This window comes from Centropristis striata, chromosome 19, assembly GCF_030273125.1.
Source record: "Centropristis striata isolate RG_2023a ecotype Rhode Island chromosome 19, C.striata_1.0, whole genome shotgun sequence".
NCBI lineage: Eukaryota > Metazoa > Chordata > Actinopteri > Perciformes > Serranidae > Centropristis > Centropristis striata.
This window is the reverse complement of record NC_081535.1, coordinates 22,325,998-22,341,968: the sequence shown is the minus strand read 5'-3', so window position 1 is coordinate 22,341,968 and position 15,971 is coordinate 22,325,998. Positions and strand designations below refer to the sequence as shown.

Genomic DNA, 15,971 nt, shown 5'->3' with positions numbered 1-15,971 from the left:
TCATTTGAATGTTTTTAATACTACTGCTGACACAGTAACTGTAAATTGCTACCAAAATGTTATCTAAACACAAGAAACTGTGCAAAACCTGCCAATATAATAGTGCTGCATAATATTGGGAAAAATTGACATTGCAACCTTTTTTTCTGCACTGTATATTGCAATATGAAAAATAGCCTCCAGGGATTTTCACCTTGAGGAGGGTCCAGGTCCCTACTCCCACTCAGAGCGGATGTCTCTGACCTGGAATCCCTCTGGCAGACTCTGCAGACCCCACCCTTTGAAGTGAAGTGTATAAATATAAGTCACTGAAGATGAGAACCTTGCAAATTTAGCATGAAATGAGTGACTTTGCCCTAATTGACATTGCGATGCTAAAATGATACATTGTGCAGCCCCTATACTGTGTAAAAGGGAATATATATATATATATATATATATATATATATATATATATAATTATTTATTTATTTTATTTAAGAATAAGTAGAATAAGTAATGGAAAAACTATTCTGAGCTATAATTCATGCCAGGTTTTTAGACTTCCATATTCTTGTTTTTGAATCAAGAAACGACTAAGAACCCTAATCTAAACTAGAATCTCAGATCTCAGTGCTATGATAAAAGCAGAGTAAAGCACTTGGTAGTATGAATAAGTCCCAGACGGATGCTCATCCTTCAGAGATTCAACTCAGTTTTTACCTTCTTTACCATCTTTGCATCCTCCAAATATTTTTCTTATGCTGTGGAGTGTTTCCACAACTAGTCTAGTCGTTCCACTGTCAACTATTTCTGCTACTGTGGGATAGTTTCCTCTTGATGAGGTGGTGGTGCAGCTTATATGTCTGGGGCTTTTATTGTGAAAGGTAAAAACAAAAGGAGCAGACAATTTCCTAGGCAATAAAGAGTTTGCAAACTCGGTTCAAACTACGAAGGCTCCGTGTTATTATTTTATTACCTTCATGAGTATAAGCACAACTCATAACCCTCAGCTACAAAACCAATAGCTGTGCAGTTGTTGACGCTCTTCCTTTGTGCCTTCATTTTCCTAGGAGATCATACCTGGAGGCAGACAGAATTTCATACGCTGATGGTGTCATTATTCTATAGCCATCATATTGTGTGACAATATTTACTTCATAATGATGAAAACTTGTCTACTGTCACTTATTAGACCTATTCTCTTCTCTTTGGTTTCCATTCTTATCCTCTAAAGTTGACAGTAGGAACTAGAAGTCAGCCCTCATCAAGAAAAGGAAATTGCTCAATAGTTGAGAAAACCTAGCGTGCAGTGTTATTCTATGAAGCTTTTTATTTTTTCTTTACACCTCACTCCTCTTTCTCTCCTCCCTGCTGAGACACACCATCAGCTCATATCTCATGCATGAAGCCGCGAAACGCAAAGTAAAATAGGAGCTTGGAATCAGTGGAGTTATGTTTGTGCTTTCAGCATGACAAAAAGGCTGTCACAATGTCTCTCCATCACTTCCCTGCACTCCCTGCTCCTCTCTGCTTTGTGTTTCTTGGCTAACTTGCAGATACAGTGCATACTGCAGTCAAGAGGTGTGAATAACACAAAATAAACACCCATCTTGGATTGGCTGCTCAGAATGTGTACATAATTTCTTTTGCTTACACCAGTGGTGTTTACATTACACCATAAATGTGTCAAAATTAGTGACAATGTGAGTCAGAGATGGTGATGAGTAAAACAAACAACCAGCTCACTGTGTGGCCACTGTCATTAACCCTGTCTCTTTTTATGTGCTTTAAGTAAGTCAACGTGAAGAGCTATACAGATGCAGAGTTTTATACATATTTTAACAGCCACTATACAGCTTTAACTGCTTCCTGCTGAGCTGTGTTACAGTTATGTGTCACATGCTGCAGAATGAAACTAAAGGACTGCAGTAGTGTTTTACTAGAGCAATAAAGGAGCTCTGTCTACACTGAAATTGTGCCTGTTATTCCATCATTAAGTCAGAATAAACAAGGGGATTCCAGGACAAGTGTTCTTGTGTATTAGACTCAATAGTCCATGGAGCAATGGGTGACACTTGCACGTATTCAGCCAGTTGCTGTACCGGACATTTGTGTGTGTTTTCAGACAAAAGAAGAGGTGGCGTCCACCCTGGAGGCCGTTCAGAACATCCAGACCACATCGCAGGCTCTGCAGAAGTCCAAGGAGATCTACAATGCCAAAACTGTGGAGCAAGAGCGCCTCCGCAAAGAGGGGGCCACCCAGAGAGATGTGGACAAGGTGGGAGGTCACATTCGCACGTACACACTCTCACATAGTCATGGTATGGTAATAAGGCATGATGAAGTGCCGTAACACACCAGCCGATACAGAAACTTTAACCCCAAAAGCCTTCAGATGTTCAGTGCAGCTTAGTTTCTTCGCTAAATTGTCAGTTGATGTGAGGAAAACAGAGAGCCATTGTGTATAGTACACAAAGGGATGATAGCGATTTATCTGTCTGTTTATGTTTTTGCAGGCTGGAGTGAAAGCCAAAAAAGCCACAGAGACTTACAAGTCGTATGTGGAGAAATACGCCGCAGCCAAGTCGGAGTTTGAACAGAAGATGGCAGAAACAGCACAGGTTCGCTGGTTTTCTCTCTTCTGTGTGGATGTGATTTAATGAAATATGTGCTCACAGACTCTGTCTAGTGTCTGTCTCTGTGGTATGCAACACTTTTATTGTGTAATGCGTTGTGTGTGTGTGTGTGTGTGTGTGTGTGTGTGTGTGTGTGTTTCACGTTCCGTGCCCTGTATCATCTCCAGATTGTGTTTTTTCCTCTGTAACGGAATTGCTGTGGAAAGCCCTGATTGGATCCATCTGAAAGCCTGATTAGATAAACTCCAAATTAAAATCAGATCAACAGAATTTGGCCTCCATATCCTCCCGCACCGCAGCAGCTCCGCCACCAGAAATGGTTCCAGTTAGCCTGCCGTTTTTTTTGTTTTCCCCCCTAGAGAAAGCAGAGCTGCAGCCCCGCATCCCCAGGATCACAGTCTACGGCTCATCTCAAACGCAGCACATGTGGACATGAGTTATAAACACTGAACACATGTGCTCTCTGACATCACTGGCTCCTACATGTGTGTTCTCTTTGTCTGAGTGTGTCTGTGGGTGGGTGGGTGTGTCCGTCCGTGAGCGTATGCTAGCTGTTATCGGGGCAGATGACAAAAGCGCAGTCTTATTTGTGTGCATGTCTCTGTAGTGTAGATGCAGGAGTGAGCGGCTCTTTATCTGTGAGTTTGCGGTTAGATCTTCCTCTGCATCCTCACTTTGGTTTTCCAGTTTATGATTATTTATACTCAGTCTCCTCGGTTAACCCCAGAAGCAAGGAGTCAGACTTAATGGAAGTAAATACTAGCATTTAAAGTTGTGATCTACACCATACTACTGCTCAAAGCCAAAATGAAACTCCGCCAATGTATCTCATGAACGGAATAATTGACATCTTGTGTGTGTGTGTGTGTGTGTGTGCGTGTGCGTGTGCGTGTGCGTGTGTGTCTGAGAGAGAGCACTACAGACCACCCAAACAGACACACAGGAAGTGGCTGGGAGAGAATAAGGAAGTGAAGATTTCCAGGCTGCTTTATGTCTTTAACTTATTTTTGTTTTCATGCCTGTTTAAAGGGGAACTTAAGTATTTTTCAACTGAAACCCAACTTTCCCTTGTTTCTGTGTCTAAATGACTAATGAGAACAGTTTTGCAATCGGCCCAGGAGTGAGAAGAGAGTGCTGCAGGCTGCAATGTAAGAGCACAGGGTAACTGAGCACCATCAATGTACCCTACTATGAGTGCTTGTTTTTGCCATGGACAGGCTCAGGCTTGGTATTATTATTATTATTATTAAGGAGATGTCAACATTATAGAAACATTGATTAATCACGGAAGACAATAGGGCGCCGCAGGAATGAGTTCTTAAACCAGGAAGTAACTTACCATTTTAGTGGCCAGAGGTCTAACCTCTCAAACTCTAAAAATGAGTATTTTGAATGGGTTGGTTGTTAGATGCCTGAAATAAAGTCTGTGGTTAACACAAGCTGAAGAGACGTTTGCAATTTGTTGTATGACATTAATACATTAGTAAATACCCCCACTTGTGAATTTTGGAGTTCTTATATGTCCTTAAAAAGGTGTTTGCTAAAACATGGCTAAATGAGACTACAGTGTTTATTGGGGACATTAAACGTCATCACTCTCTCACTAGCCGCCTCACAGCCTCTTGCCGTGTTTTCCAGTGCTCTTGCAAACTTTTGCAGATTATAAATTATGTAAATTAACAATTCATCAGCTACGGTTTCATTAACTTGTCAAAACCACTGGTTTAGTTGTCTGAAAGTGTGCAAAACGGTAGTGAGGTTCAAGTCCTACGACCGTGGAGTAGTTCGCTATAGCATAATGTTAGCTTTTTACTTTTGCATTAACGCTTCAAGCATCATACAAGTGGTGTTCATTTGTGAAGATTATCCTGCTGAACAAAACGTGTCAGCATCAGAAACGTGTGTTTGCCACAGAGCTTATTTTCTGCAGTGATCCAAAATCCTTTGCAAAAATCCCATAGGAGAATTCTCAATAGACCCCATGGAGATTCTACATTCAGGTTGGCCTCCAAAAATATGTCATCATTTTCAGTAATTACATTTCTGCTCTTTGGCGGCAAAGTGTGGGAGATTTGAAGAGAGGAGTGCCGAGAAGAGTTTATGTCCAACTAAACTTTGCACACAGTTCCTCAGCCTCTTTTTAAACAGCCCGATCAAGGCGGGAGTAGTGCACCTTCAGTCCGCCTCTCTGTCTGTATAAAACTTAGGGAGGCAGAATGGGAGGACTGATTTGTTTTGTCTCTGAGCGAGCAGCAGAGGTAGTAACAAGCTGATGTCAGCCAGCAAAGTGGACTACACGCACAGGTCCACTCACAGGCGTGTCAAAAACTGACAAAGTAGTGTTCAGAGTAGGTTATAAAGAATTAACACTACATGCTGTAGTCCACCTTCCACACGTTATCATCTCTTCACTCTCATGCACACACGCCTTGGAAAGGGTAGAGCTCAGTCCATCTCTCACCTTCTGTTTTCTACAATAATGCACTACAGTAATGCATGAAGTTGAGGGTTTGCAGGTCGGGTTTGTGTGGTTGATTGAGGCATGTTTTTGCAACTCACAAACACACTAGCTGCCAACGCTGTTGTTTACAAGTCATAACACTTTTATTTTTTACCAGAATGCCAGTGTGCTATCCAAAATCACACACTGGGGGAATATTATTCCGGCATTAATTAGCTCAGGGTAAAAAAGCAGACCTCCATTTCACCAATATAGCAGAATCTAGGTGTAAAAAAAGAGGCTACAGATTACTTTTGTTGGATATGAACTGGCTGAAGTTGTGGCTAATTCTGCTACAAATGGATCTGAACGCTGTGGTCCATGCACTGCAACTTGCTGATTATTGAGTTTGCAGGTACTGTTTTGATCTTCCACTGAAATAGGAGAAGAAATTATATACCAAAGTATGTTTTCCTAAAGGTAAATTCTGTTCAGAGAGCTAAGAGAGCAGCTGCAGACAGAGTGGAGGTAGGCAGATGTTAAAATGTACTAAATGTACTGTGTTGACCTGACATCAGCACTGCAGGATAACAGCAACTTCTCCATCGTTCCATCATGTTTTCAGACACTTATAATAACAATCTGAGGCTGTCAGAGGCAAAAACAAGAACTTCTAGTGAATGTAACGTTTCATTGCAGCTCAGTTTGTGGCTGTTGTTTACAGTGCTCTTGCTCAATAGCAGAGCAATTTCTAAAACTTTCTAATTTGTCATTTATACACAAAAACATGGGAAAATAGGGGTTGAAAATACCAAATGTTCCCATAAGTGACACTGACATGGTGCAGATGTGTTGGCACAAAGTTTATTTCAAGTGATTTGTTGTATTACCATGCCATAACTTTTTTCTTGCCCTCTGTTTCAGAAATTCCAAGACATTGAAGAAAACCACATCCTTCACATGAAGGAGATCATTCAGTCATACTCGCAGTCCGTCGACGAAACACACATTCAAATAGGAGAGGTGAGTGTGTACACATAACACACACATACATCCTCTCAAACATTCCTGTGGGTGGAGTAGGTGTCTTGTTGACCTGAGGCTCTGCTCATTGGGTTCACTGTGTGTCATATCAATTAGTGTTGTCTTTGATCTCGCTAATCGTTTAACTGAGAACCAGGAAATGGTCCATTCAGCCTTTTATGCCAAGCAATTAAAAACTGATCAAAACTCCCTCTCAGCGTATCTAAAACACCTCCAGAAGTCCAAACACTTGCCAAATACTGTGTGTGATAGTTAAAAGGGCTGCACAGGCTTGTTTGTTTCTGGGAGAGTGTGTTTAGGTTTCAGAAAGTGGCATCAGGTTCGATCAAATTCAACCGTGAAGGCTTTCAAACATCATTCACAACTATATTAATCAGTATTTAATGTTAAACATAGGTTTTCTTCTCATTTATTTATCCAGCAATCATACTTACCAGCGCCAAACAGAATAACTCAAGACTACAATCTGCTGCTCTTTTTCTCATTAATCTGAGGCTGCTCTGTACTGATGCTGCTGGTGCTGTAGTTCTCTTACTGCCCATAGGGGGCGACGCAGCTCCACCGAAAGCATCTTGCAGCCTGCAGCTCGTGCGGCAAGTTGGAAAGAATGTGGAGCGACAGGCTACCGCAGGTTATTCAGCCCCACAGTTCCTGCTTCTGAGCAGGAGATGGGCAGTGCTGCTGCCTGTTGCTGAGCCAAATTAAAATACTGCCTGGAGACAAAGTGACCGGTCTTTTCCAAAACCAGAAAAACCAGAAGCGGACAAAGAAATAGTGATTTGGTTGATAAGTGCTCTTTAAACCTGGTTGTGAGGGGACCTTGGGAGTTTTATTATCACATAAGGGTGAGATAAAAGGGAGATGGAGAGAGAGAGAGAAAGAGAGAGGGAGGAGGGCGAAGGAGGCTGGGACCATTTTTATCTCTGGAACATTGTGCTTAGTCACTGAGCCCACAGGCATTCATGCTGACAAGCAAACACACAGACAAAATCATATATTTGAATATACTTGCATTTAAAATATAGAATATTGTGAGTGCTGTTTTAGTTAGACATGCGCACACACTATGAAACACACACTGATGACATGCAGCCCTTTGCTGTGTTGTTTGAGTCATTTTATTAATGCTTTTGCAACCTATTGATTCAAAATTGTATTTTATTTTTTAGCAAGAAACAGTTTGACTATTAACTTCCAAAACTCAGTTATTATTCATACATTTTGTCCAACTGATGTATTTCTTCAATAACGTTTTTCAAGCCCAAATTAACCTATTAATGACGAGTGGCTTGCACGCGGATATTCAATGAAACTTGTCATACAGTTTAAAGAACCAAGCAAAAAGTAAAAGCTAACACACACACACCTTGCCCAATCACTTACACTAACCATAAAGTAAATGTACAAATGTATCAACTTCACTCAGATTAGTTCTGCACACAAGTAGAGCTAAGAATTGCGTACTCTTTGAAATCTGAGAGAAAAACAAAAGTAAACAAAACCTCCCATTATGGTTTTTTTCAGTGGTTGAATAAGTTATGTATGCTAAGGGAGTGTTGATATACTGAAGGTGAATAAGTCTATTACATTTATCAAAGGAGGTCACTCAACTATAATCAATTATATTTAATCTAACATTACAATATGCACTGGCTCAAAACATATTTTTACTGTCTACATAGAGTCTACATTTATTTTCCTTCCTTTTGCAGTGCACATTGATAAAGTTGGTTGGCTTAATGATTTGTTTTAAACTTAGTTTTCCATGTGTCCCAACAAATTCACAAAATGTTGGATATGTTATTTACTCTCACTAGTAATGACTGACTGAAAGCTTCTTGAAAAATGATAAATATCCTTTATAGGTCTTAAAGGGGAACTCCACCATTATTTGTACATCCAAGTCTGTTTACAGGTCTGAAGGAGTACTGCTGCATAGTTGAAAAAGTTGTGTCTCTTGAGGGAACGCTGGTGAATTGCCTCAAGTGATGACACTTGATCTCTCAACCCCCTACTAGGTGGAAAAAAACTAGAGAAAAGTACAACTAATATGCCCTTTTTTAATGAGTCAGACAATGGGCATCATACAGCAACATTCTCTGATATTTTCTCTTAATTTTCTGTCAAGAGATGAAATAAGAAAAGTCAACTTCAGATGTACCCAAACTTCTTATACATCCGAATATGCTTTTGTGCAGAATGATAAATCCAACTTGATCATAATTGTTTCTTAGGTGACACCCTCTAAACACTACATAAAGACAGGTGTAAAAATAAGAAAAAACTGGATTCAGTGTGTGCAAACAAAATAAGAACAAATCTTGGATACGAACAAAATATCAAATGATAATAAACAACAAATAATAAATAATAACAGTGTTATAGGAGGGCAATGCTTAATTGCTGGATTTCTCTTTTAGGACAATCCGAGATGTTGAAGAACGCTAATGATTAATAATTAATTCATTATTTTGGCTCCAGGACTGTTTAAAGCAATAGTCAGCTTGTTTGTTTAAGTAGCTCTTTTTCGTCTTTGTAGCTGAGGCCATGTTATCAGCAACATTACTAGATAGGAAATTAATATTTTTCTTGGTATAACATGAATTATATTTGATTTTAAACATTACTACCTTATAGACATCAACCAATGCAATATCTGTTATTGTCCCTTAGTGGTACAAAGAGGAAAAACTATCGCCGACCTGCATAAAAAGTTGACAAAATGCTTAAATTTTCTTAATTGAACACAAATGTCAGGGTTTATCGGTTGGAAGTTGGTGGGACAAAGTCCTTGTAGCTGCATTAGAAACTCTTAAAGGACGTTCAAAGCACCTGCAAAGAGGCCTGCACATCTGGAGTGTGATAACATGAGTCTGTGGGTGTGTTACACCCCCAGTGAAGCTGAAGAGGGACGGCTGAAGACATTTCTATCACTTAATCAGAGGAGACACGGCCGCCTCCACTCCCACCAGGTTAACAGTGGAGTTAACAGTGACTTTGACTGTTGAACAAGGGAATTGCATTCCCAATCGTAGAGTCCAGTGTTGGGGCTGCTGTCAGTCAGAGGGTATTAAACTACCGGAGACAAGTGATTTAAGGGAGGCGCGGCGCATGGAACCAAAGCAAAGAGGACCTGTAACCGAAGGTGTCACTAAAATCAAGAAGTAATCATGTCAACTTTAAAGGTATTTTCAGACAAGACTCAGCCAGCATCAGCTCACTGGGCATGAAGGATAAGAGGGTTAGAGAGGATGAGGGGGAGAAAGTGAGCAGTGTAAAGAAAGGAAAATACCATATATAGATATATAAAGTTCAGATATGAGTGTTCAGAGAGCTCACATAAGGGCAGGTGTGTCTGTTAGGTTTGCGTGCTGTGTTTGTTTTTGTAAGTGAGCGTGTGTGTGTGTGTGTGTGTGTGTGTGTGTGTGTGGGATCCCTTGAAGGCAGATGCATGTTTCGAGCATGTGGTCGAAAGTCTCCCTAGGACGAGGCGTGTGTTTGTGTGTGTGAGAGGCGAGCGGGGCACGCAGGTCGATGACATTACTGCCCTCCGTCATGGCAGCAGCACCTGACAGATCGCGTGTGCTGCACTGAGCATACTTCCTCACCGCTGCAGCCCCCCCCCCCCCCCCCCCCCCCCTCCTGCATCCCCCTCATCCTCCCCCCCAACATCCTCTCCTGCCAGGGCACAGAAGGCTAATGCACTCCACCTCGCCACAGGGGCCTGGGGGGCAGACACATATGTGTGTGTTTGCGTGTGTGTTTGTTTGATAGTGCAGCCACTCTACGCTTACAGTATCACGCACATCTAAATGGTTTGGTGAGGTGGCACAGTCAGCCGCTGCTTTTCATCCCTGCATCTATACATCGCTTTCACTTCCCCCTCAGTAAACACCCAAGCACACATGCACATCCAAAACAAACAAGCAAACAAACACTACCCTTCCTCTCTGATACTGCCCAAAGGGCATCAGCGGACGACAGCACCAACAACAATGATTCAGCATGACACAATAGAATCTCTGTAAAGTACAGTTTGTCTCCACAGGCTGATTACTAAATAAATGTTATAAATACCAACTAAAGGCAAAGCAGCGTGACTTAGAGGGGGTACTAACAGTAACAGACTGCTTTTGTCTCTCGCCGTATATATCATTAAACTAATCACAACGAACATTTAACATCTCTGCTTGTATGGCGTGACATAACTGAGATTATAAAAGTCAACAACAATCACAAGTTTAATGTGAGCTCACCGAAAGGCAATTCCTAGGGATGAATATATTATATAAAGAGGAAAGCTCTTAAAGTGTCCAGGTCAAATTCATCACTATAAAAGTGATTATCTTAAACATGATTTTTATTTCTCATGCAGATCACAATCTAATTGATATATTTATTTGACCAATATAAGGTGATGAAATGGACATCTTTGCTATTTACTAAACTTTGCTGACTGTACAGCTACGAGCCCAGTTGTAAAATAGATGAGAAGATGTTTAAAGTGTAAATAAATGAGTGTGTGATCCAGAAACGCCGTCAACTTCTCTGTGCCCCAGCTCCTCGTATGAGATCAACTGATGTAAAGTGGAAAAGTGTGCTGTAGTCAGGCGAGTCCACATTTCAAATTGCTTTAGGAAATCAGAGACATCATGTCGTCCGGGCTGAAGAGAAAAAAGACCATCCAGATTGTTATCGGCACATTATTCAATAGCCAGCATCTGTGATAGGTTGCACTTCAGTGATTAATGCTGAAAGTTACATAGAAGGAAAAGAGTGCAAGTACTAGACTGGCTTGCCTGCAGTCCAGATTAGACACATTATGAACTGCAAAATAAGGCAACCCAGACCGCGGACTGTTGAGCAACAGAAGTTGTATATCAGACAAGAATTGGAAATAATTTCGCTTTCAAAACTTCAACAACAAGTGTCCTTAGTTAAAAGAAAAGTTGATGAATCACAGTGTAAACATGCCCCTGTCCAAACTTTTTTTGGAAAGTGTTGCAGGCATTAAATTCAGAATGAGTGTTTATTTACAATAAAGTTCATCAGTTTATATTAGTTATATTGTCTTTTTACAGTTTTCAATGACTTCAAGAATTTAGCAAATGGCCACACTCTTTTGTTTATGTTTTAGACTAAATTTTTTGGAATTCAGGCTGTCTTTAAATGCATTTTTCTAATATAGTGATTTGTGCATCTCCTCCAGCTCAAACAATTTTACTTAGTGCAGATTTAAACTTTATATATTGTATGCAGCTGACAGGATACAGTCGTTGCATGTAGTTTTAAAAATGTTAGCACAATCACAATAGTTTATTATTTTACTTTCACTCTCAAAGAACGTGTCTAGAACTCACCAACAAATGAAAATATCTAATTCTTTGGACGGGCTCAGAGCATGGCAAGCCGCAATGCAATATTTATTATGTGTTGTTCCATATCTGCTGGGGAGTTTTTAAAGTGGCTTTGCTGGCAGTACTGGGATGTGTCGTTAATCTCCTCTGTCAAGTTAGAGTACTGTGGCAATCATGAGTTTGACCACAGTAAAAGGCCCAAAATAAACTTTTTCATTAATTGATTGCAAGTGAATTTTAACAATGAATAAATCATACAATTAACTATATAAATGTTTAATCCCAACACTAAATGAATCAAACATTTGCTGCAGTTGAACTTGTTTTCCCAAGTCTCTTAATATTTAACTTTTCTGCATTTACTTATCCAAAAGGATTAGACTTATGTCACATATTTTGTTGACTTGTGTACATACATTATTCCCAAATTTACCTGTCAGAAGTTGCCATAAATTGACTTTTCATCTAGTTTCAAGCCACATTTTTACAATTTTAGAACGTGGTCGTTTTTTAACTTGATGAAGGATTTTAGTTATGAGATATCTGGATCTTCAGTTAACAGAGAAACCGGCAGAGGAAACGTCAGCAGCAGCTCAGCTCGATGTCCCCTAAATAGCATCAAAGAAACACACATTTTTAAAGTGAAACAGCTTTATTCAGCGTTTTTACTGTTTTTAATCACCTGTTCTATTTGTTGTGGAGGGTAGGAGACCTCTTGAACGTCTGGACTTTAAATGATCAAAGAAACAAGCTGAGCAAACTTGCTGTCCACTGAACTGATTTTTAACTGCTGTATTCAGTGTTTTTACTGCTCACCAGACTCTGTTTTTGTTATTGTTTAGATTAAGACAGAAAATAACATATTGTGCATTGATTTTTTTTTAATTTTTAAAAATTTTGTAGGTCCACAATGAATTTGTGAGGAACATCGAGAACACTTCGGTGGAGAGTTTAATACACAAACTGGCTGAGTGCAAAGGAACGGGCAAGGAGAGACCAGGTAAGCCACCAGAGTTTTATATATTTTATTACAATAATTAATGCTTGTCGGCGCCTGTGTTGTGCGTGAATAAATGAGCGGGCCCTCTGCTCTGTTGCTGCCTTGAGGGGAGGGTAGGGGTGTATAGAGAGGGGCAATTAGAAGTAAGAGAGGGCCATCAGAGTCAATCATAGTAATCTGCTGTAAAGGTAGGCAGGCTTGGCATTCCAGTAAGCATGTGACACACAGGGGGCTTTGCTGTGCTCGCAGACTAAGCAGGCAGAACCAACCTTTTCAGGAGGTCAGAGCTCAACAATGACTCTTGTGTAAACTTTGCCATGCCACAATAATCAAGGGAATACTCCTCAGACTCCTTCATCTCTACCCCCTCACCTCCCTCTTTTTCACACACACACTCGCAGCTCATTCATTTATAGTTACTCTTGCAGTTAATGTAGTAGATCTGAAGCTTGATATTTTTTTTTTCTGATCTAATTAGTGTTTAAATTATAATATATGTGAACAGTATAAAGCCCGGTCGTAAATATCCAATTACTTAACTAGTCCCTGTACTTGGACTACATTACGTCAGGTCACAGACACAAAGGGTTCACCTCTGCTGTGTTTGTGTGTACACAAATGGTGACCCCTGTGTCCAGACGCTGCGTCCAAGGAGTGGTGGCCTTCATTTGTTTGGACAGCAGATTTAATTGAGGCTAAAAAAACGGTCAGAAAATTCCTCTTGTATCAAGCTGTTCATTAGGGATTGCGCAGCAGCCCCGGCCCTGTCAGAAAAATAACCTGTCTGTCCCCTGATTAAATAGCTGAACGGATGGCCGGTCCAGTGCCTTTAGAGAGAGAGAGGTTGAATAAACTTTCTATTGCGGAAACAATCCCAAAGTGACACGCTGCGAGGCAGGGGGGTTCGGAGTGTTCAACGATATCCAGCTGAGCTGTCAACTGGCGGTGGGCCAGACACGCAAACCCCCTCCGCCCCTCTCCCACTCCCAGTGCCATGTGAAGCATATGCAATTTAAAAAACCATTCTCCGCTCATGCGTGACTGCATGCTTCCCTCACAGAGAGTAGAAAGAAAAGAAACATCTTCCCCTGTATAAACAAAGTCGTCTGTCTGTTTAGGAGATGTTTAAACAGTTCCTAATGTCTGCCCAGATTTAGGTAATATTCATGTGTCTGGTGTTTAGACTTTTTTTGCAGTTGGTGTGCATAAATATTGTCAGATGCAATCGCAAGATGCTAGCGGCAAAGAGTTCCTGCTCTGCCTGGGCCTTACGCAGATCCACAGCATTTGTTAAACATCCCAGAGCTCGAATAAGGAACGCAATGTGTAATTTTCCAGTAATTTCTCCTCTTTATCCGGGTCCCTTTTCATTACATTTGTTTGACAATATCTCCAACTGATGCATTTAATGAAGGATGATGTCATAAGGATTATGAGCTTCCTCTCTGCCTCACAAGTTAAAATATTCTCACCTGTTTTATGTCAGTACAATGAGCGAACGGGGGACGATGGAATTGCAGTCTCTCTCGCTTCCTCCCATGAGAGAAAGTTCTTGAATGAGCATGCCAATTTTGTTTTGATTGGCATGAAACCCCGTCTCGCACACACAAACAGTCGTTCGTGCTGTCGTTGTGTATTCGCCGGCGGTAAAGAGGCCTGATATTGCACAGTAGAGTAGATCGGTCATTGGTGTACTTTATCCACTTCACTTGGCGTGATGCATGCCTCTCGTGACTCGCCGCTTCCCTGCGCTTCACTCAGCGTTGCACACGCCAAACAATGCGTCAATTCTGCTCGTGACTGGCATCCTCTGGGGAGAGCGCGTTGGACTGCTGCTACTGTATACATTTTGAGTTAAAATATCATTAGCTTTGTTGTTTTCAGGTCAAGGCATGTTAGTGTATCGGAAATATTGCCAGAGGGTCCTGCCCTATCTCTCTCTCTCTCTCTCTCTCTCTCTCTCTCTCTCTCTCTCTCTCTCTCTCTCTCTCTCTCTCTTGCTCATCTTGCAAGCTATTAAGCTTTCTAGTTATATACAGTATATCAGACTGCATGACTTCCAGGTCATGCATTTTAACAAGAAATAATTGTGCAAGAATGATACACTGCGACATGTTTAGATTCATAGTTAAACATATGGGTTAGATGCAGATATTACACTATAGCTGAGGCGTCACTCTTTCTAATAGATAACATCACACAACACCAACAGCACAACCTCCCGGCTTCCTCTGATTGACATGCACACTCATTGCATGCCCTGCCTCTGGTTTTCCAGCTTTCCGTGTGTGTGTGCGTGTGTGTGTGCGTGTTTGTGTGAGCATGTGTATGTTGAAGGCCCCTCCATAAATGTTTCTTGAGGCACACTTGAAGCGTGACAGTCCAAGTGCAGGGCCCTCGGAGGTAAATGTGTATAATTGATGAGCATTAAATTAAGTGTAAACTCTGTTGTTTTTCGCCCTTTTTTCCCCTATCATCTGAATGATAGATCCATGTTATAACCAAAAGCAATGTTATTTTTTTGTTAAGATAAACCCACGGCTGGTTGTGCTCGGAGTGATGTTCCGGCTGCTGGGTGGAGTAGATGCGACAGTTTGTTAGTGCGATCTGTTAATGAAGGTTGCCGCGATTATTTCACACACATGCTCCGGGTATTGGTGTGTGTTTGTTTCATGTATGGCCTGTAGTTTTTTCTAGACATTTTTTTTGCATGCCAGAGAGAGAAGGAGAGAAGGGCATCTCTTAAGCCTACGAGCAGATTTGTCCGTGTGGCTTTAAACACTTCAGTGCATGTAATCTCAGACTTGTTTGTCTTATTGTAATAGGGTTGATGACTTCGCGTGTCTCGTGCGGGAAGTTTCATCTCAGTTAAAAGCTGTTTACTGTAAGCACCAAGGCTCCTGTGGTATATATGGAGTTTGTTTGTGAAGAGGACTGTATTCTGCAGAGCACTGGTTCCCAACTGGGGGGTCAAAGGCCTTCTTGAGTACTTGTTCAGCTCTGAGTTTTGTGCTTTTAATGTACAGATATTGTTGAGTTAGTTTTTTAGGGTCTTTTGTGTTTTTGTTGTTTGTGTATTAGTTGAGTTTTCTGTCTTTTAAAGGCTGTTTTATGGACAGCCTTTGCAAATTAGCTGAGGCTATAAAGGCTGTCCTGTGTGGCATTAATAAATGCTCCATACTTGTCCCCGTGCAAATAAATATTATATGTCTATGTACATAATGAACAGTGTTTTACAGTTGTTTGGATATAACGTATGTATTATCCTATATATCTGCACAATGCATCAGATTTCAAGTTTAAAAAATGTATGTTTTTTTTTATATGTGGTCCCTGTCAAGTAAATTTAATAAAGATTTTTTTTTAAATTAGTAAAAAGAAAGAGAAAAAAATAAATGTTTTATTTTTTTTAGGAAAAATACTGGCAAGGGGGGAAAAAATCAAAACAGCATTTATATTGTAATATTTTGCATGGCAATATTGTATCAGTGCACAGATGCCAAGTATCAATC

The 15,971-nt window shown here is 40.7% G+C and overlaps 1 protein-coding gene across 7 annotated transcripts in view; it reads left to right on the top strand.

Moving 5' to 3' along the window:
* Positions 1-15,971, top strand: part of fcho2 (FCH and mu domain containing endocytic adaptor 2) — a 60,003-nt gene that overhangs the window by 17,117 nt on the left and 26,915 nt on the right. For all 7 annotated transcript variants that reach the window (XM_059357569.1, XM_059357563.1, XM_059357566.1 and 4 more), the window contains exons 5-8: positions 2,108-2,260; positions 2,499-2,603; positions 5,983-6,081; positions 12,363-12,459. In XM_059357569.1, the coding sequence (XP_059213552.1) occupies positions 2,108-2,260; positions 2,499-2,603; positions 5,983-6,081; positions 12,363-12,459 (454 nt within the window). The remainder of the gene's footprint in view (positions 1-2,107; positions 2,261-2,498; positions 2,604-5,982; positions 6,082-12,362; positions 12,460-15,971) is intronic.